The following is a 22,893-nucleotide window of genomic DNA, read 5'->3' on the forward strand; positions in this document are numbered from 1 at the left end:
AAGTAGATTTGCTCTATGAGCCATTTTCCTGGGTTTCTTGAGCACTAGTTTGCTGATCTTCATCTAATCCTCTGTGCACCAGCTCTTTCCTCCCAAGTTTTGTCTCAAACCATTACACAAAGTGTGTCCAGCTAGGACGGTCTGAGACTGTTTGCAAATGCAGGAGTCTGATACACCCTCACCTCTTCTCGCTCACTCTCTGGAAGTCTAAGAGTCCTCCAACACCCCTGTGTATTTCATACAGAGTAGCAAAGTTCTGCAACCAGGCTCCTCTTTCTGTGCATCCATTAAAAAAAAAATAAATAGAAGGAATAAAAAGCTTTTTTGTTAAAAACTAAAATACCATACTTGTCCTGCAAAATTATCAGTCCCATGAAAACACAGGATTTTTGTATGACTATAGCTGATCAGGAGAAGCCATAGGTTTTATTTCTCTGGCATAACACAACCTCTCAAGCTCTAGGGTGTCTCCTGACACCAAAGCCCCAGAGTATTTATTCCTGAGCAAATTAATGTGACTTGTGATTTATAAGCACATAACTTCTTAAGAAATCGCAAATGAGTATTTCAGTTCTTCATTCTCTATTCATCTGCCAGCCAGACCCAACCCTCTTGGCTTCTGAGATTTGATACAATCAGAGCCTGAATTGTAGTAATACAAGATTGCAATAGTATCATAGTCACTGCCAACCATGACTACACTCACCTTAATTTCAAAAAACTGCTGTAATCAGTGATTCACCTCATGGGGGTGTTGTGAAATATATCTAATTACAGTCTAATACAGAGTTTTGTGGTCTCCAAGAGTGGTATTCTAGGTAACTGAAATATAAAACATTTTCTTTATAAAGGTTATATTCTAAGGTATTTGGTGAAAGAGACTTGCTCTATCAATGAATTCTGGGCACATGCAGCCTCACAAGGAGGCTTTCAGATCTCTGCTGTCCTTCCCAGGGGGGCAGTGATGCCATTCTCAGGCAGATGGGCAAAGCACCTGCATGGGCTGTGTCTCTGTATGGACTGGCTCTTATCCCCACAATGCTTGAAAGTGCTTGCATGCCCAAAGATAAGATTCTGATTCCCTTTCCTCCTTTTGTTTGACACTCTTCAGTATTGCCCCAAAAGCACAGGGAAGGAGTTCTCAGTAAACATCAGGATCTGGAAACCTGCCCAGGTCTTAAGCAGGTATCCTAAGGAAGCAAGAGCTCACTGTGTGAACATCCGCACTTCTATCTTGGGCTAGAATCTGTTTGTCTTGGTAGTGTTGGAAACCTGACAAAATGCAAAAAGCCAAACTCTCACAGTCTTCTTCCTCATGAGATTCATCATATTCTCTGTGTGTTCTCTTAAAGCTCTTGTAATCATACCTTTATGACAAAAATCGAAGTGTGTTTTCTTTAAAGCAGGTTTTTAATCCTGTTGGTTATAGAGAAAACCTTGAAAATATAATTTCTAAGACATGAAAATAAAGAAAACAGAAGAGCTTAAATATTATTACTCTCTAAAAGCTCTTTTCATGTTTTCTATCAGGAAAAATTATAAATCCTGTGTTTGGGATCCTAGAAACTTATCTAAAATTGATATAAAGGTTTGGAAATAATTCCTAGTTAAGATTAGATTAACCTATACTCATACAAAACTGTGAATTACAGATGAATCCTTCCACAGTATTCAATTCCTTACATAGTATTCAACAGAAAGGAAGGGAAGGATACTTTACTGCTGGGCTCACTCTCTGAGGCTATGTTTTCATACACATTTTTAAGACAGAACTGCCACAGAAAGCATCCCTTGCCTCCAGCAGCTTATTTAAATCCCCAACCACCTATGCAGTGGGACAGCACAAATATTTGCACAGACTTGGTAAACTGTGTTGGAAAACAGACAAATGTGTAAAACAACCATTTCAATCAGACATCTGTGCCTTTCAGTCTCATATACTTTTTTCCCTTTTTTTCTTTTTTTTTTTTTTTCCTTCTTTTTCAGAAGCAGATGATGAATATACAGACTAGGATTTTCACACAGAATCATCACATACTATGAGGTCATTTTGGCCTTTTTTGATCTCTTTAGCAGATTCTCTCCTGCTGGAGATTCTTGCCAGACTGAACACCAAGAGAAGCTAGTCTGCAACTTGAGACTGGGTAGAACAAATAATATGGCTAATTTTGTGACAAGATGTACTAGAACCTGTCCCTAGCATAGAATCTGTGATATGCAGCTTTAATGCTGGGATTCTTTGAATGTGAACAATGGATAGGTGTGCCTGTGTCTGTGAACTTACCTGATAGGACAAGGAAAAGCACAAACAGCCAAACTGCATAGTTAATGTTTGCTAAGCAGCTTATTCAAAAATTACCTTCCACACACTTCCAACAAAAATTTCCTCCCCTGTAAGAAATTGCAGCTTGTCTACAGATCTTTTCCTGTCACTGATGTTCGGAACCAAAGTGAGCAGTGTTCTATGCAGTACATGAGATGCAGACAGACAGAATAGTATTTTAAATCATCATTAAAAGGCACCACATAGAACTACAAGTCAATCTAGAAGTGTGTTTTACTGAAGATCCAAATAGTCAATAATTTTTAAAAGGCATAAATTAAATATTGTTGTCTGAAGGAATGAAAGACTATATCCTAATATTATGTAAAGGACAGCATAATTCACAATACAAACCCCACACTAATTCTGAATTTTGCTTCAAACCATCTCTGAGACAGAAATTCTGCAGCTGGAGAGGTCACAATTGGCTTAAGGGCTGCTAATGTAGTGGGTGCAGTTACTCCAACAGAACACAATTAAGTTTTCAGCTATAAAGCTTATCCTTATGCAACACTTACAGGTTGATAAATCTCACACAAGAGTCTATATCCAAGATCCAGTTTTGTGATATGAAGACAGCTGCCATAATGAGAGTATTGCCCAACATTCAGGTTGCCAGAAAGCCTTCTGTTCCATCTGAACCTCTAGCTGAAGCAGACAGACTCGTCTGTTTAATGTTAAATGAAAATGCAATGTAGGTACATTAAAGTTTATGATATCTCTTTAATTCATGTTTAATAGGGCAACAATTCAGAAAACAAGCTGCAGTGCTGATTCAGCAAGGCATGTGTGCACGTGCTAAAACCTACAGATTTCAGTGGGATTTGAGGGAGTGTGAAGAGTTGGGCACATAGTTAAAATTAAGATGTATTTTAACAGCTTGCTGCATCATGGCCCAACAGCCTTTAATTTTTTTCCCAAGCTCAGAGTTATCCTTTTTTTGTGATAGAAGTGAGAGGTGTTCTGATTCCCCATGAATCTGAGTCAAAATTGACAAAATCATCTGCCAGCATCTGTCTCCAGTTACTTTGTCCAGGTCTCTAGCACCTGACATTGGGGTGCTCGGTGGAGCATTGTTGCAAAGGTAGGGTCAGAGAAAATTTCCCTCTGTCATAGTCCTAATGCAGAGAAATCCATAAAACATTTGGGTAAAAGTGGCTTACTCTTATCACTTGGCATTTTAGAGCCTTTTTGACTGTATGTTCTGTTTCTTTGGGGGGATTTTTCTTGCTTAGTGTCTGACATAATACAAATCCTCTTTCACTGTTGGTTTCAGCTGCTGCTGTGGCACAGAAAAAGGATTACTGACACCTGTGGTAGAGACTGTCCTCCTAATTCTGGTGCACCGGACCATGTAAAATGGGTAATTGGAAGTGGCAAAGTTTTAATTTGCTGTTGCACAATTCATCATATTTTGTCTATCGGAAGTTTCATTTTTCACTGTTGCACAGTTTATTGATGGTTTTCCAATCTGAAGCCCTTAACATCAGTTTTGTGGGATGTCTTTGTCTATGGTGCCAACCTGCCATACATATTGCTTTTCTGGGTGTGAGCAGTGGCTGCCTGATGCTCCAAGTGAGACTGGAAAAAAGTGAGAAAAGTGGGATCCTCAACAAAAATGTTGACAAAAATCACTGATCTGAACCTTGTAATCCTGCCAAAATATACTGAAAGGCTGCAGTAAGGCAGCAGTCTGCCTACATCAACTTTAGGGAATTACACAGGAATCTATAAGCCTGATCAACTCTCACACAGGTTGAGACTTTATAAAATTTCACCAGCATAGTAATAAGCCAGTGAATCAGATCTAAACTGTGTGTTTAAATATTCAGTGTTAACTGTGTAAAAATCCTGCTGTTAAAGTAAACAAACACAGGATTCTATTTGTTTTGCCTTTTCTTCCCTTTCTGTCTTTCAGCAGAATGTGCAATTAACATTCTAGACACTGTTTTTGGAAATAGTGCTATGTCACTGTAAGACTCTGAGGAATAAATTAGTTAAACTGTTGATAATAGAAAATAGCAAGGGATACTGCAGAGATGGCAGACAGAAAGAAAATACTGAAGTAATTATTATTGGGAAGAGATTAAACTCTAGACCTTGCTTAGCTATTAGGAAGACTCACACTAGGACTGGTTTTCAAAATAATATATTTTGCCCTGAAGGAGTGAAAATGCTCAGTATAGAAATCAGTAAATAAAATGCTCAGAGACAGAGGAATTGGAGTGGAATGAAAGATATGTTCTCTTGCAAAATAGACTTATTCACTAGAGAGAAGTATAAATTCTAGTATTGTAAGGTGAAATCCCAAAGGAATCCTGTGATCATAAACAGCATTAAGTACACTACACATGATCTGCATGTAGTTAGGCAAATTGGTCCAGAGTTAAAAGTCAAAAGAGGGGAAGCACAGCCAAGTCACAGGAAACTGATACAGAGCTGGCCACTGAGCATTGTGAAAATGGTGAATATCTTTGATTTAGAGCAAATTAAGTAATTTCCCATTCAACCTTCTGCTGTTTTGATGATTCTCAATCCTTCTTTTTTTAGGAGCTCAGGGGTTATTGAAACTCTAAAAATTTTCATCCAGAAAGGCGTCAGGACAAAGCCAAATTAAAAAAAATAATGAAAATCCAATAATGACAGCTGAGTTTGGGACTCACACTTTACTCTGTTTCAGACCTACTGAGCAGGACCTATGTACCCAGAAAAACAATCTAATAGTTGTCTCTGGTTTTAATTGTATAAGGAAGAATCTGTCTCTCCTGTACTTCTGTTAGTGGCTGAACACCTTCAGTACTCAGTACAGGCAAGTGATCAAAAAGTGCCTTTTTTTTTTTTTTTTTTTAATTTTTCAGTTCACAGTTCACTGGAATCCATTGCTGCCAAACAAACTAGAGTACTGGGTAGACTTCCTCAGCCATAGTATGGTAGGTCTACTTGTTAGATATGGCACTCTGAGTTTGTCACCCAAAGCAATCTTTTTGTAGGCTATGGAAAAAAATGTGGGGGTGGCAATTCATCTCTGATAAGCACTTTTGGATGGTAGCTAACCAAACCCATCTCAACTTCCAATTTTTTTTCTTAGTAAAGAAAACAAATAGTGATGAACACAGACATAGACACCAAAACTTTAGGCAAGGCTGTTTTGTGTTAATCACACTTCTTATGTTCAATTGTTTGTCATTGATCATTTCCAGGAGTTCTCTCTAACTTATACATGATATACATAAATGAAACCACAGTCCATGCCAGAAATGGCTTACATCTGGAAAGCAGCTAAGTCAAGCACACTCAGCAGCTCACACACACAATAAAAGGTCAAATCAATTCACACATTAAAGAGGTGCCTGCTATAACAACTCAGCTTCAAACAACTGGTTAAATTATACTCACTTGTTATTTATAAAGGGGGCATATCTATTGAGACAAATATAGTAAGCAAATAACCCTGGATCATACCCTGAAAAAAATCCATTTAAGATTTTATTCAGGCATACAAAAATATGCTAGAATTTAAATGAGTTATGGTAAACACAATATTAATTTTCTGGATTAAACTGGCTTGAGGTCAATATTGCAATGCCTATTTTAAATTATTTCTTCTTAAAATAGTTTGCTTTGAAGTCCCTCTCTCTATTTACACACCAAAGTACTAAAGAGTAAATAACAGAAAGCAACAGGAATATAATTAGAAAACATCAAAATAGCCTGGTGCCATGAATGTAGAAGAAGTGCACTAGAGAAAAAACCCAAACACCAGAATGGGAGTGAAACCAAATTTAAGAGCAAATGAAACAAAATATGCCTTCCATAATGAGCACTTTATCAAAATGTGAGTGCATCTCTCTCAGTTTTAGCAGAGCACTGAAATAATTTTGTTGGATGGGTTGTTGGGGACTGACTCATTGCACACTCTGCATGTCTCAGGGGCCACAGAATATGATGTTTGAGAAGGGAAATCATGGGAACAGGCTCCATAGCTTTAAAGAACCGAACTTGTCTGTCTCAAGGTGTCCAGCAACCTGTTTGTTGCACCCAGAAGCTGCATCAACAATTCATGAGAGAAGGCTTCCCCAACCAGTCCTGTGGGAAAGCCTGGCTTCCTGATCACACAGCTGCTTAGGTGTTCAGTGTTCAGTTCAAGTGCTGCCACACTTGTTGCCATTTCCACCTCATCTTCATGTCAGTAGCTTCTTTCTGGCAGACCTGATCCTGCCTTTCCCTGCTGCCAAAGTTGATATCCTAGGCAGCAACAGCAGATCATTTCTACCTTCTTTTTCAAGCTGTGGGGATTCCAGACCCTCTGAGAGGATGTCAGCAATGACGGCTGAATCTCTTCAATGAAATAGAACCCACAAAAACAGGGAATCAGGGCGTATTCTTTTGCTCATGTTAACAGAAATCCTTACTCCTCTTTGACTTTTGGAGTCACTGCAGAGAAAGCACTGCCAATTTTACCTTCTGGTTCTCATTGTCATTCCTTCTTGCACTGGTGCTTCCATGTTCCTTATTTCTCTACATGAAGATAATAGCAGGTGGGCTAGTTTTGACCAGTATAGAGTTAATTTTCTTCATAGTAACTTGTGTGGGGCTGTGTTTTGCATTTGTGCTGGAAACAGTGTTGATAGCTACAGGGATATTTTCCTTATTGCTCTGCAGAGCTTGCACAGAGTCAAGGTCTTTTCTGCTCCTCACCCAACCAGGAAGGAGCCTGAGGATGAGCAAGGAGTTAGGAGGGGATAGAGCTGGGACAGCTGACCCCAGCTGGCCACAGGGATATGACACACCATACGGTTTCATGCTCTGGATGTAAAGCTGGGCGGAACTAAAAAAAGACCAGGGGACATTCAGAGTGGTGGCATTTGTTTTCCCAAGTCACTGTTATGTGTGATGAATCCCAACTTCCCTGGATACGTCTGACCACCTCCATGTGCAGTGAATTAACTCCTTGTTTTGTTTTGCATATCCTTTGCTTTCCTTGAACTGTTTTTGTCTCAGCCCAAGAGTTTTTTAATTTTTACCCTTTTGATTCTCTTTTCCATCCCACTGTGGAAGGAGTGAGCAAGTGGCTGTGTCAGGCTGAGCTGCTGGCTAGGGTTAAACCATGACGCCAGGAAAGATTAATGACAATGTGTTATTAGTTGACAATGAAAACATTGCTGCAAAACATTCACTCTGCTGAGTGTTTGGAATTTTTGCTGAATTAAAAACTTTTCTCAGTCTTACCCTGGTAATGGGCCAAAATTGGGGCTGGCATAAATCTGGCAGGACAGAACTATCACATATGTGATAGTTCTTTTACGGCCTTGGCTTTTCCCCAGCAGCATGAAACTGCTACGTGTGACTTTGACAGTGCCTTGGGCTTAATACCACTAGAGGTCATGCGATGTACTTATTATCTAAGCTGCTTTTGGAACATGCTCTAATACCCACATCTAGTAGATGTATTTGTACTCACAGTGTCTGCAGACACTGCTCTGGCCTCTAGATGTCCCAGCTTTGTATGCAAGTTGTAGTTACAGCACAGTAGATCACCCCACCTATTCTACTGCCCAAACCGGGAATTTATCTCAACTAGCACACAACAGGGGAAGCATGAGGAACTGGGAATATGCAAATAATATTAACATGAAAAACCTTATTTATAGAATGAAATACTCTGTTTACTAAAATAAGGAATAAGCAGGCAAAGACAGTGAATTATAACATCAAATCCTTCCTTACAATACTGTAGGTGGCATCTGTTCCTACAATACCAATTGTGTCTGACCTGACTGTGATACTGATTCCACCAACACATCTGTCTTGGACGTTTCCTATCTTGGGGTTACAGCCTGCAATTATATTGATTGCACCTCGAAGCAGCTGACAACTACTCTCTGTCTTTTGATTTCAGTCTTTTGTATCTTTCTCCTCTGCCTTTGGCCAGCAGCCTAGCAATCAACCAAATAAAAAACACCCCTATCTGCATCGTCCACATGAAAGCTCCATGTTCAATGTTTTAAGGAGCTGTTAGACGTCTCATTCTGTCACAACTTGGCCCAGACCTATTATCATAAATTTTCCAATAGATGCACATCTATGGTGAGAGGGTTCTACTGTTGGAGCCAGCATGTTTCCCTTTAGAGCTTCCTATTGGTATTAGCCAGAGTCCACCAGAAGCTAAATCTTGCCCAACAGCACTGCCTGACCAGCCCAAATTTGGTTATTCTTGGAAAGGAACAATCATCTCTCAGTACTGGCATCACCTGGTCCTGTTTTGGACTTGTGTCTAATTCTCATCTTTCAGCTAGGCAGCCACTTCTGCTTCCCTGACTCAGAGATCTCCCAGATTGTGTGGAACTCAAAATGAGCTGGTATTGGTCAATCATAAATAAAGTTTTTAGTTTCCACAGTAATACAAATTTACAATTTAAGTTTGATTTTGAAACATCACTCTTAGACTTTTGCCAGTATGGAAAGCTCTGGAGATGAATATTGTTACTAAAATAGATATTACATTCACAATCTCATAATTGATAATCTAATCTCATTTTATCTATTATTAATTTCATCAATGTCTATAAATATCTGAAGGGAAATTGTAAAGAAGGTGGAGCCAAGTTGTGCTCAGTAGCAGGACCAGAGGAAATGGAGAAAAACTGAAACACAGAAGGTTCCCTTTGACCATCAGAAGAGTTTTAACTCTGAAGGTGACCGACTCCTGCCACAGGTCGCCCAGAGAGGTTGTGGAATCTCCTTCCTTGGAATTTTTTAAAGGTTGTATAGACATGGTCCTGGCCAACCAGCTCTAAGTGTCTCTACTTAAGCAGGGGGTTGGGCAAGATGGACTACAGGGATCCCTTCCAGCCTAAGCCATCCTATGCTTTCTGGCCAGTTATCTGACATTCTGTCTCTCCCTTAGTTATTTCCAATTTGTGCAGAAAATTTCTTTGATTATATGAATTGACTGTATTAGTATACTGCTAATAATTCAGCTCTTTCAGCAGAATTAGAGTCTATGCCAGCTTCTTACCTCTAGTTATGCCTCAAACCTCTAGGCTTCTTTCTAAACTGCAGAGCAGCTTCTGTCCAGCCTGATGGAAGTAATTTATCCATAGTTGTTTATCCATTTTGTTTATCATTTATCCATGGTTGTTTTAGGATCTCTTATTTCTAGGAAAACTTGTTTTCCTGTAGGAGAAACTAGAATTTTCCTGTTTGATCACTTCTTTCCAGAACAAGAGCAAAAACAAGCACCTTCAGACATACTTTTCAGGACGGATCTAACCTTTTTCTGTCCAGTGTCTCACCACACCTCTGAGCTCCTAATTCAGAGGAAGCCAAGATACTTAGCATAACTTTACTAAGACTCATTTCGTAGCCTGTGCAATGCCTACAGGTATACACATATTAAACATAGTCAAGATTTAATGAAGCATAATTTTGACTTTCTGTTTCTCTATCAAGAAGAGAGCAGAAGGCTTTAGGGGTTTTTTGGTTTGGGGTTTTTTTTTTGTTTATTTTTTTAATCTGTTTTGGTTTGGGTTTTTTTTCTTCATTTTGTATAACTGTGTAAATATGGAAGAGAAATATTTTACGACAAATTTGAATGCCACAACACTGTAGCCACATTTTTCCCAATCTTTCCTCCTTTATGCCTCTGAACTGCATTCAGGGAAACATTTTGCAGACGTTGTTTCTGGTAGTGGTCAAGTGATAGCTGTCATTAACAGCATCTATGTGCATGCTTGCAGTTTCAAATGATGTTCACATAGCCCCTTCTTTTGTGTAAAAGGTCAAATCATAATTCACACGTCTCAACAGGGGCTCACTTACTCTTTTCCAGAATGTTTTTTTCAGACTCTGCTGGCACAGGTTGTGTCATGGCAATTCTTGAGCTGTGATCTTCACTTGTTTTAATATTTATGGGGAACATGGTGTGAAGGGATGAAAAGAATGATTGCTTAGCTTCTTCTTTGAGTGATCGTAACTTTGAAAGTCATAACCCTGATGTGCACCTGCAAATGGTAATGAACTGCTTTCTTCTGAGGAAAAAGAGACAACCTGCTTTGCCCTCACCCTAGTAGAATGACACATACTGATATCATGTACAGCCAGAAGGGGAAATAAATCTGTTTGGGTACAAGGGAGATGACAGAGCACTCTTACATAGATAAAATTTCTAGTCATATCCGTCTCAGGCACTTTTTAAGTTTACCATGACTCAAAAGCTGTGAAATGTAGCTGCACAATGAGTGACTGCTGCATCTTGCAAATAGCACAAAACAGCTTTTACTCTAACTAGACTTTGTCTACTGGAAAGGCTAATTATGATTTCTGCACTTGCATTGATGGAAAATGGCAGTCCTGACATTTTCTCAGCTATATGACACCTCTGCAGAACTGGTACAAGAAGAGAAATGTGTCACAATTGTTAGCACCTCCAACAAGCTGGAGATTTGTAAATAAATGGTTTTCAGTAAAAACACGACATGTTCTTCAGAATTCAATTGCAGAACACTTAGTTTTCTTTAACCTCACATCTCAATAGGGCATGTTTTATGGGATCCTGGAGTATGTGGATATCTTACATGGACACAGGAGAGTTGCCCACATGATGATGCCACTGGGTGCCAGAAGTTAGCTATAGGTTCAAAATGGGTTGCCATTTTAAAGCACAGTGATGGGAGGGTTAAAAGGGAAGAGAGGAGAAAAAAGGGGAAGAAAGGAGTGTGGCTGACATGGCAGCTGCTCTACAAGGCTGATCTGACAGCTAATCAACTTGCTACTGCATTCTGGATTAGTGTGCTAGAAAATGTGAGTGTGCAAAGGCAGTTGCATAAGCATGCCATGTATTAAGATAAGGATTTTGTTTGATTTTCCATTTTTTATAAGCCCAAGCAACAGCAAGACCTTTCTCTTCCAGAACTGGTCCTAGAACAGCATGTTAGGTCAGTGAAAATTTCAAAACTGCTGCTTTCAGCAGCACAAAGGGCCAGTCTGAACAGACTTGCATAATACAGAAAAGGGCTCAATAGAGCACCAGTTCTCCAGTGTGATTGACAAGGAGTGGATGATGTTACCACCAACAGCTGGAGAGAGAGTGATTGAAAATAGGACCTTGCACTTGCCTTACATGACATTATTCATCTCCAGGAATAAGAATAAACCCAAAGTGTGTATCAGTTCATATGATAACAATGATTTTCTTGACAAACAAAGCTATAAAAATGCTGAATGGACTCTTTGATGTTGCTTCTGGCAGAATGAACATTTTAATTAGACAAGACTGGTAGGCAAAGCGTAGGCTGAAACATATCAGTCTCTGTGGTGTTTTGGCCAGACTCCCATGACTCAATCCTGCAAGTCAATTACCAGCTATGTACAAATGTAAATATTTATTAGCATTTAATACAAAAATCCTCCTGCATCCCTCCAAGTATGGCTGAATTCTGTTGAATGGCTGTTTTGTCCTGTGACCTATTTCATTGCCATCTTATAGTTGAGTTAGAAGCTTTTCATACCTCTGTTGTTATTCACTTGGCTTTCCATCTCCCAAAGCACACTTCATTGTTTCTGCCTCAAGATGGGCCTCTCAAACAGCAAGCAGATCAAAGACCGCTGCCTGGGTCCAGAACAAAATTAACAAATTGATAGAAAGCAGGAATAGAATCTGATGACATTTTTGCTAAGCAGGCAGGCTGACTTCTGCAACATATGTGGTGGCTGTCAGGCAGAGATTGCACCTGTAGAGTACAGGAAGTTTTAGTGCAGAACAGCTTGGGAAGGCAGGTAGAGGCCTGCCAAAAAAAGTCTGGAACAAAAGCTTTAACTGCAGGGCTATTACAGTGGTGGAGCTACCCCTTGAGGAGAGAGTACTGATGTTCCTAATGGACTGAAAACAGCATGGAGATCTTGGAGTTACACCACTGCAAGGAGCTGAGCTGTGACAACACAACCCTCTTATAAGGATGCAGCCTGGTTTACAGTGATGTATAAAGAAGCTCAGCTTGATATCTTTTTTCCTTAGTTGATAGCATACAATCTAGATGATGCTGTTTGAATCAGTTTAAGTATTTATGCACCATGCTACCAATCCATGAGTGTAAAGACGCGGCAAGTTATGGCCTGTACAAATCAAATATGCTCCGCATATCAAGTTCCCTGGCAACAACTTATTAGATGGAACACTGAGTTGAAGAGAAGCCAATTGCATCACTATTAAACTTTGATGCTCTGCACAGGCAGAAACAATCATGCTCCCATCACCATTTTGCACACAGGATTTAGTTACACCCACACAGTCCAGAGAAAGAATAAGCTGTACTCACTTTTGCATGCAACAGTAGTGAAAATTATATTTTTAATTTTATAAAAATAATTGGGGAAAGATTCCTAGGACAAGGTCATACCTGTACAAGGCTACAGGGGCAGAACAGCAGTGAAAAAAATGGGTAAATATGAATGTGGGAGTTCAAGGCTTGAGCTGATGGTACTGACACACTGATACGTCAAACCATGGATGAATGCTTTCCTCCATAAACAACAGAGTTCAGCTGGGGAAAAAAAAAGGAAAATTTCTCTACAATCCTTAAGAAAAATGTTACGATATTTCTCATTGTTGAATGGAGAGCAAAAGGCATAGTATGCAGTGAACTGTAGAAGGATAAAACACAGGTTACTGGTGGAAGACTTGGCAGGAAGTAACTTAAGACCCTGACTGCAGCTTAGCTGAGAGGTGGATAAAATTACAATATACATGGAAATTGTCTCCTTAAAAAGAGCCATCACATAGTGACAGACTTCACCCAGCACTATGCAGCACATAAAAACTAAAGCCACAGAGGAGAGGCTGTTATTGCTATCCAGTTTTTTATTTTACAACTTTACTAGCATTACACATACTTAAGACTGTACTGCATAACTCTAGTCTGCTAGGAGGCCTTTATCTTGTCATATCCTAAAGATGTATGTTACATTGTATGTAGATTGTATATCCTAAAGGCACACGTTAAAGATTTAGAGGTATAATGCTCTCATTATACCAGAAATGTTAATTTTGAATATGAGATTTAACATAAGTCGGCCTTGAGGCACTAATTTTTAATGGTTCACATAGGTTAAGAGCTAGGTCTTCAAGGAAAATTACTTCTTTTCATCTCTAAGAGGTTTACAAATGATGGCACTATCAAAGTAAGCTTTCAGCCCTGCACAAATATTTAAATATAATTGCACCTAATTATGCTGGATTTTTAAGGTTGTTAAGGAGAGATTGCATAAATATTGTCTTTAAAAGGACTACATATAAATAGAACTGTAGATTTATCTAGTTGTCATCTTGAGATATTTATGAAAGGGAATTTCTAAGAAATAGCATATGACACAAAGACAATTCCCGATGCATTAGCAGGAGATAAAAGTTTCTTGTAACTAGAGCATCCCAATATATACCCTCAGAAACATGGCAACAATGTTAAGAAAGAGCACAACTCTAAAGGAGATAAGACCTGGCATGTAACTAATTAAAGATGTGGCCAAATTTATTGTGCTTTCTTTTTATGCAAAATGATGGCTAAAAATACATGTTAGATGTTGTGACTGAAAATAACTCTGTGAGAAAGGCCACAGCAGCAGAAATACCAGCACTGCTTACACCACCACAGGAAGCTGGGGGGTATTCCTCTGGTAGAAAAATGCAAAGTGCTCTCCTGCCAAAGCTGGTAAAAAAAATATCAAAACCAACCATCAAAACCCCAAAAGAAAACACACACCCGGTTTTACAGCCGTTTGTATTTCTTTAAACACAAACAACTTTGCTGCTCAATGTTTCATCTGTTTCATCTTTTAAAGGGGTTGTGACTCATTTAAGAAAAAGAAAAAAAAGCTAAAGGAGAAAGTGCTGATTTTGGGTTGCTTACAAAAAGTGACTTTCCTTCCCCTAACTCGAGATGATTTTCAAACAGTAAACATATGCTTTCAAATAAAAATTGCTGACTAGTTCTCTATTCATTTCCTACAATTGTCTTGTTTCGTAAATGTCCAATAGGATGTACCTGGATGAAAATCTGGATGAAAATTTCTAAGTCAGCAATTTACGTTTAGTAAGTTTTCCTATGTAGTAAAAAAAAAAAAAAAAAAAAAAAAAGAGAGAGAGAGACAGAGACTACAATGCTTATTCCCTGCCAGATCTCCAGATTTCACGGGGGCCGTCCGCTCCTGGTCCAGTTCGAGCCCGGCCATGGCAGGGCGGGCTCTGTGGTGATGATTTCCAGCACCGCCCCGGTGTGAGAGCCGCTCACGGGTTCGCTCTGCACCGCGGGGCGGGAGAGCGGCACCGGCACCGCAGCTCTGCCCGCGCCACCGGGGCGGCACCTGGAGCTCCCGGAGCAGAACCAGCCCCGGGGGCGGGGGGAAATCTCGCCCACCCCTACACCTCCGCCGGGCGGGGCTGGCCGGGCCGGGCACAGGGGAAGCAGCGACACCGTCCTTACGGCGGAGCAGCGTTCGCCGCCCGGCCGAGGCGAGCGCGGCGGGGCTGCGCCTTTAAGGGGCCGGGGGAGGCGGCGGCGGGCGGGCTCCGGCGCGCCGGGGCCGCTCCCTCCCGCCGTCCTTCTTCCCTTCCCCGCTCCCTCCCCCGGCGCGGTGGGCAGTGCCCGTGGGCCGCCGCCACGGGAGTGGGACGGGGCGCCGCGGCATCCCGGCTCCCGCAGCCATGGCCGAGCCCCTGCGCCGCCGGCTGCCGCTGCTCCCGCTGCTCCTGCTGGCGGCCGGGGGGCTGCGAGCGGCGGAGCGGAGCGGCGGCAGCAGCAGCGCCATGGAGGAGCTCGCCACCGAGAAGGAGGCGGAGGAGAGCCACCGGCAGGACAGCGTGAGCCTGCTCACCTTCATCCTGCTCCTCACCCTCACTATCCTCACCATCTGGCTCTTCAAGCACCGGCGTGTCCGCTTTCTCCACGAGACTGGCCTGGCCATGATCTACGGTGAGTCTGGCCGGGGCCGTGGCGCCGCCCGCGTCTCAGCCCCCGGTGTCAGCCCCGGCAGGTGCCGGGAGGGGCGGGGGGCGGCGCGGGGCCCGGTGCCGGCCGCGCCCCTCCGTGCCGCCGGAGGAGCGCCGGGCCGCTGCGGCTGGCGGGCGGCAGCGCCCGGTAGGCCAAGCCCCGGGCAGGGGGAGCCCCTCGCCGCAGAGCCCGAACGCCTCCGCCGGTGCTCCTGGATCCCTTCCCCTTGCCGGAGCCTTTCCTGGGGTTGGGGACAGAATGACACTGAGGGGGGACGTGCGGTTCGCAGCCTCCCGTGCGGCAGCGGAGCGGTGTCCTGCGGGAAGGTGCGCCCCGCCGCCGTGGCCGCGCTGCCGAGGACAGCGCTCCGGTGACCCTGCCCGCCGCAGAAAGGCAGCTCGCCGGCCGTACTTCCAGCAGCCGGGAGTGCCGAGCCGCGCAGGTCATCGCAGAGATGACTTTGGAAAGCGCCATCGCGCTGTCCTCGCCGTGCTGTGGGCGCACCACGCGGAAAGGAGCGTGTTTAGCCTCCGGGTGTGCTCCTTGGCTGTCAGCGCGCTGCTGTCACCTGCGGCTCGCGTTTGCGGATCCCGACTGACCGCAGTGACTCTGACCAGAGACCCTGACACTGTCTGCGCCTCATCCCGAGCCCCCCTGGTGGAACGAGGGCTCTACTGAGTAGAGTTCGCCCGCTCGTCTGCTCTCCCTGGTGCTGTCAATGCCTGGCGCAGGGGGCGGCAGGTGAGCCTGAATTGGGGACGCAGAGCCCTCGCTCCGCGGGGAACCCCACGGTTGTGCTCGGTGCGCAGTTTGCTACGTAGAGCATAGAGGGTTGCGGTGAAGAGCAGCCATCCGTTCGAAAAATTATTTGTCTGCTGGTGATTGGTTGCTGCCATAAGCGCCGGGGGCACTTCTCCTTCGCCAGCGGAATCTGTTCCTGTTGAACCGTGTGAAACACCTGCCCGATGTTGGTCGGTATAAGCGTATTGAGGGTAACCACACATGAGAAATTCAGCACTCGAGGGGAGGGGGAAAGTGAAGCGTTTCCTCCCCGATGAGTACTACTGCTCTTGAGAGCTATGTGATTGCTTGCAAAGCAGTGGAATTTTCCTCTGCTGATGCTTCCCTTAAACCATCCCAATTTGCTCTTAGTCACTGATCTCTTTGCTGCACTGTCGTGTACTTCACATATGTTCATTGCTGAAAACTGACAAATTAACAACTGGGCATATAAGTAAGTTATGCACTGGCACGATAATGCTTAGCAGCTGAAGAGTGCCCAGGAGACGGTAGATTAACTGTCTGTATTGATCAGAAAAGAGACAGGGTAAAGTAGTATTGAAGATGTTTAGATATTACCCTAGTGTTGTCACCTTTGGAAAGTTCATTTATGATGTTTTATGATCATTTTAGTGGCTTCGTTTATGCTGAAAATTCTGTGTATGTGGGTGTGCTAATGCATGCAGTACAAGTGTCAGGGCATCAAGGGCATTTGGGTATGTGTTTTGATGAGCTGCGTGGGAAATGAGAAATTGTTCAGCTGGAGAGATTCTGCCTCTCATTAAACTCAAATTAGTTTGCTCTAACATGCAGTTCCTGATCTGTGAAAAGATTGTCAGGTCCCCAGTTTGATGTGCAAATACTGAAATTTTGTCTTAGGAAAGGCACTATACTATATCTCTTTCAGTCCCCCTGGCAGCATCCAAAAAGTAATAATTGGCTCAAACTAGGTGTGCCCTCACTTAAATAATTTTGCTTTCATAGATTGCTCCCCAATGTACTTGCCTTCTAAATGAGTCCCCTTATTATATCAAAATACATGCTGTTCTCCCACCCAAACAAGCTAACTCTTGGCTTTTCACAGCAAACAGCCTAGGAAGCATGTTTTGTGTGTTCAGTTCCTACCTAACATGGTTAACCTCCATGCTGGTGGTTAGGCTCTGCTGAGACCTGGCTTCACTTTAACATTTCACAGACTTTCTATAGAGCACAAAGAACAACCTATTAAGTGATGTAGTAACTTTCTGTTACACTTCTGCTAACTGGCCTTAAGTCTCCTCTTTCTTCCTTGTTTAAAAGACAGTGGTTAAACGGATAGATGGGTTTCTGTTTTGCTGATAACTTGCTATCTGAGAAATGTACTTTTTAAAAAGCTAAATAGCTATTTAAAGTGCATATGTTTCATCACTCTGCCTTAAACACAAAATCATAAGGCAATATGTCAAAGAAAGAGCTTGTAGTCCCAAAAGCACAAGTTCTATTCATGCTAAATAGAATTGAAGTTTAAGGTGAAGGCTGAAACTGTAACAAGGGTGCTGCTCTGTGGAAGTGAAATACTAGCAAATGTCAGCTGCTCCAGCAACATTATTGCTAATGCAAGTTATGGAACAATTAAAAAATCCGACACAACCCAAACAAACCCCCATCCGCAACGGAGAAATAAGGGAATTGAAACCTTGGTTTCAATTCAGCTAGTGATAATGGTTGTGATGCTTGCTGTTGTTAATGTTGGTCTGAGTTGGAGGATAAAGCATTCTGAGACGTTTTTCCTGAAGAGGTTTGGTGGTGACTCTGTTACGCAGGCTTCTTGGTTCTGTACTGAGAGGCATCACCTTGTAGTAGGAGAAACAGGACACAGACTCTGCACCTGGGCAGCTCAGGGTGGGAGGTGATCGTGGGCTTCCTGAGGCTGCTCCTTAGGAGACAGCCACCTGGATAAGTAGATGTCTCCCAGCAGATGCAGTGGTACCACTGCCACTAGGCAATTACTTTGTCCCTTTTCATAAGTGGTAATTCAGACAACTGGCCACCCATGAATCAGCATAGGTGTCAGTCCTATCAGGTACCTTCTTGTCTGTGGGCCACACGTGCTAGTGCTGCAGGTAAAAGTAAAAGCAAACAGGACTTGGGTACAGTGAAAGACAAACAGTATATGAAGAGGAATATAATACTTCTGTTACCTTTTCTGGAACACAAATGAGAGAGAAACTGTAAATCTTCATGATAAAAAACATTGTATCTGTTCTGCAATACTCTGTATCAGACTAAGTTTCTGTACCCACAGAGTAGATACAGAAAAGGTCTATTTTTAGCTCATCTGGCTGCAGTGCTCTCTGTTAGAATTGTAGTATCTATCTACACGTGCTAGAGATGACCTAACTCATCTCCACTGCCAGCAAAATAATGTTAGTCTTCATTTTTAATAAGCCACTTTGACATAAGCCTCCTAATACTAGATTTAGGATCATAATTGAGCACCCAGTTTTGAGAACATTATCCCTTCTCTGGCAACCTACTTGTTCTTCCTGAATACTATTTTAAATCACTTTGTTACAGGCTTTTAAAGTGAGTTTTGCTCAACTTTTTGACTACTCAGTATGTTTTAATTGCAATACAAATATTTTCTCTAAGCTTGCTTTATGATGTGTGGCTGGGTAGAAAAATTGTACATTTTTCTTTTGAGAGAAATTTAGAAGAAATGCTATATAGCTTTTATTAACCTGCATGTATTTCAGATCTGCTCTTTGGGCAGGGGTAGTTGGATAGCTTATAATTGCTGGTGTTTCTGAAATATCTTTGGAGTACAATTAATCTATAGTCCTCAGGACAGTGATTTGGGGTTTCTTTCTTTGTTTCTGTGGGTTGGGGTTTTTTTTTGTTGTTTCTGTGGGTTTGGGGGTTTTGTTAGTTTGTTTCTATAAGGGTAGTGGATTTAATTCAGGTAAATTAGTTAGTTTTTATGTTTGTTAACTTCATCTTCATGAGAAGTTCTGTCAAATCAGCACCAGATTATCCTCTGATCATGGCATAAGCCAAAGAAGAGAGAAATAGCAACTTGGATTTCTTTTGCATGAGGAAGCCTTTGGTGACACAGCTGGCTGTTAAAGCTGCTACTGCTCTGCAGCACCGTGTAATTGTAGGAACCATGCAGAGGCTGAAGGGGAAAGGTGTTCCTCTGCATGTCCTGTTATTTCCATCTAAATTAGAAAGTTATCACAAACAGATGCCAGATCTGTAATACTGCAGATCTCACACACCTGCCTGCCTTCTGGTCCTGTGTGAGCACTCTGGTTGTGTTTGCTGGACTGTGCTGAGCTGAGGGGAGGTAACCTGATGTCTGGTGCACAAGCTTGTTGTCAGAGTGAGGTGGTTCCATGACAGGTTAATACTGTACATGTCTGGGCCCTGTAGGAGCTGGAGGTTTTTCTTTGTCCACTTCAGAAAATTTATTTTGGAACCACTTCCAATTTTTCTTTGCTGCTTTGCAATAGAAATATGTCTCTAAATAGGTCTGCCAATGATTGTCTCTGAAAGAACACAAGGACTGAACTGCTCTGTAGATGCAGAGCACCTGCAGCAACTCAACTTCTGCTCTTAGTGCAGATGAGAAAAAAGAAAAGGAGATGTTGAAGGAGTATACAAAAGCTATCAAGTCCAACAGGATTTCCAGAATTACTTCTCAGGAGCTGATGGTGTCCCCATCTTAGTGCTTCTTTATTTAGTCTTTGTCTATATTTTTGGCAAGAGGTTGATGGGAGAGAGGCCTGGGTTCTCACCTGTCTCCTTTTTGTTTGGTAAAGTAGGCCTTTGTTTTAAGATGGTCAGAGAAAGGTGATAGGGCAAGTTTCTTTGGCTGTGTTAACAAAAATCTGTGTGGCAACTAGTGTGTAATCTTATCTCTGGATTTCACAATACTGCATTGTAAATTTTCTGTAATGAACTATAATTGGTCATTCAAACAGAATGAACAATTCAGATATTGTTCCTTTAGAAATTTAATTTTAAAATGTTGTGCTGAATAGAAGTGGCTATATATGTGTATTCCTTTGCAGTGTATGTTTAATAAACCTTCTTCTCAATTCCTGTGCTGTAGAAAAATTAGAACACCTGAACAGTGAAATTGCCTTCACCCAAAGTAATTATCCATACATCAGGAAGTGCTTCTGGGTCACCTGTACAGGCAGTCCTGGGCACCATTTAGGAGTATCTGTGCTACCTGTGAAACACCTTTATAAAATACAGTGTGTCCTGGGCTCATTAACAGAGTGACTAGAACTCTAGACCTCTGCTCTGTGTTCTCCCAGCACAACTGGAAGCAGATGTAAGCCTTGGCTCTGACTTACCCAAAATCCTCCTTCTCAAGGGTTTGGCCTTGACTCCAAGCCAGGATGGTTTCCTGCAGCATATGGAGATAGGTCTGGAAGCAGTGATGGGAAGGCTCAATTCCCTGTGACAGAAAATTTTCATGGTTCAGCTAGCTATGATTCTCTTATATCTTCAGTCCCTTTGTGGGTGAGGGACTTGCTTTTTGGGTGCATAGCAGCACATTCCTTCCATATGAAGGTTGGTCTCCCCTTACATATCAACTCTGCAGAGTAGTTCAAAACATCTTCGAGAGCTGGGTGAAACATTTTCCTGCTTCTGGTAGGGAGCTATTCCCACCCCTATCTGCGGCTATCTGAGCAACCATTATCTCCATTAGGTAAAGGTAGCAGCTTCACCCTCAACTGATTTAGAAACCAGATATCTGAAGCAGGAACCTCAGCTCCATCATTATTAAAGAAAAAAAAAACAGTTGGAGGACACAGTTTGCATTCCAGAACTATGCATCTTGGCCAGAACTAAAAATATTTTGGTGGTTCCTATCTAGGCCTTTCACAGGTGTTGTGTACCATGGATGTTCTCTCCCTGCTTACCTGCTGAATGCTGCGAGTCCAGCACTGGGCTGCTGAACTGTCCCCGTGTGTTCAAGAGACAGCCTCAGTATTTAACTCAAGTTTGTTGTTTCCATGCTGACAGCCAGAAATACCAGCTTGTAGACTGACTTATTTTTTCCCAGCACAGAGTACTTATTTGTGACTCAGGATTAAAGCTTTATCCCCATTAAAAACTGAATATAGCTTTCTCGCCTTGCTTTACACTAAGTGGTGTCTACATTGAAAGAATGTGATACAAGCAATTTTTTTAGGAGAGTGTTTATGTTGAAGGGTTTTTTACTAGTGGTGTAAAGAATACACAGTCATTCTCAGCAGTTCAGATCTTTTTGTCTACCAGACATAGGTAATTTAGCTAAAATGCACTGCATTTTTCTCCCCTATTAAAAAGCACTTCAGCCTGCAATTAACTGAGTATGAAGGGAGAAAAGCAAATTGTGGGAAACTGTTGGTTTGTTTGTTTCCCCATGTCCTGAAATCAGACAAATCACTTTACTTTAGAAGTACCTAAAGAGCCTATGGTGGAAGAAACCATTGGGGTTTTTTTTCTTTTACTGGGAAAAATAATTGAAGGCTCCTTTAATTTAAAGTTGAGGAGATGAACCCTGCTCTCAGCCAGAGGAGGTGTGTGGTTTCTTGTGCTTTCTTCATGACTTTGGTATTCCGTGTTGCTTTTCAAAGGCTGGGTGGAAGCTCTTCATTTCTCTTGATGGAGACGTATGTGTGAGTGATACGTGGAGAAAGATCACAGCCTCTCCTGGCAGAGCTCTTGTGGGTCGGCACTGCTGCCAGGGGTGTCTGTGGGCTTGTCCACACTGCTACCCCAATGGCTCAGCAATGGGGCGGATCTGCTGCCACGGGAGGGTCCTGGCCCTAATGTCACCCTGGTGGGACTTGCCGGTTTGCTGTAGCCTGGATTACTTCTCCACAGCTGCCACTTTCTGTTTGTAGTTTTTTTTCAAAATGTCTCTTCCTTGTTGAAATAGGTCTGTAGTAGATGGTTTTAAAGGCAGCTGAAGCCACCAGAATACCTGTTGCATATTTTAAGTGTGTTTGAGTGTGTTACTGATTCCTCTTCTGTTACCTTGTAAGCTCCTTGGAGAGGGGAGTTTGAACAGCAAAGCTGTGGGTCTTGGTGTGCTGGATTTGTGGAAATGGTTAAATAAAATGGTCTGCTTATTCAGAATGCCATGCCTTTCCACTTTTCCATAGATGTCTTCACTTCTCACTTAGACTTAAAAAAAAACAAGCTAGGATTGAGGAGATTTTTTTTTAAGTAAGTTTGACATGTTCTCCTGCTCCTTTATTATGAAACTGGGGGACTATTCCTAATGAAAAAAGGGATGGAAACAAAGGAACATGATACAAAAGGATTCTAAAATGCAATTAACTTGTCTGTGCATGTGATGACAGTCTTTAAAGTGCTGGCTCCTTATGGAAGTGTGGTGTGTGCACCTGCATTTCTTGCCATCAGTAGCTAGGTGAAGAGAAAGCTGCTCGTGTGGCTTGGTGTCACCTACATGTGAGAGTCTTCCCTGTGTCAGCTCTGCAGCCGGGCACGCCATGTCCATGGGCGGTGCCAACACACTGGGATTAGTTATTGCTTCTGAGGCTCGGACGCTGTTCCATTAATTCAAGAACTGGATTCAATATGAAAACTGTTGTTAACCTTTACCATTGCTTTGAATATGAGATACTAACAGAAGGATGTTGTAACTGATGATAGTTTAAAAATAGCAAATGACCCACATGGATATGACTAGCTTTTAGTTTTTACTCTGAATCCATTAAAATGAATGCTATTGCTTTCACACTAATTCTAAGAAATTATTTTCCCCCACGCATACACTTCTTAGCACTTGACATCAAGTCC

At 42.2% G+C, this 22,893-nt stretch overlaps 1 protein-coding gene across 2 annotated transcripts in view; it reads left to right on the forward strand.

Moving 5' to 3' along the window:
* The first annotated feature begins 14,756 nt into the window (after positions 1–14,756).
* The window catches only part of SLC9A7 (solute carrier family 9 member A7), a 67,590-nt gene continuing 59,453 nt past the window's right edge, over positions 14,757–22,893 (forward strand). The window contains exon 1 of one of the 2 annotated variants that reach the window (XM_002194914.7): positions 14,757–15,288. In XM_002194914.7, the coding sequence (XP_002194950.6) occupies positions 15,021–15,288 (268 nt within the window). In that variant the 5' untranslated portion in view covers positions 14,757–15,020. The remainder of the gene's footprint in view (positions 15,289–22,893) is intronic. The other variant, XM_012569633.5, reaches the window with a different exon arrangement.

This window comes from Taeniopygia guttata, chromosome 1, assembly GCF_048771995.1.
Source record: "Taeniopygia guttata chromosome 1, bTaeGut7.mat, whole genome shotgun sequence".
Classification (NCBI taxonomy): Eukaryota; Metazoa; Chordata; class Aves; order Passeriformes; family Estrildidae; genus Taeniopygia; species Taeniopygia guttata.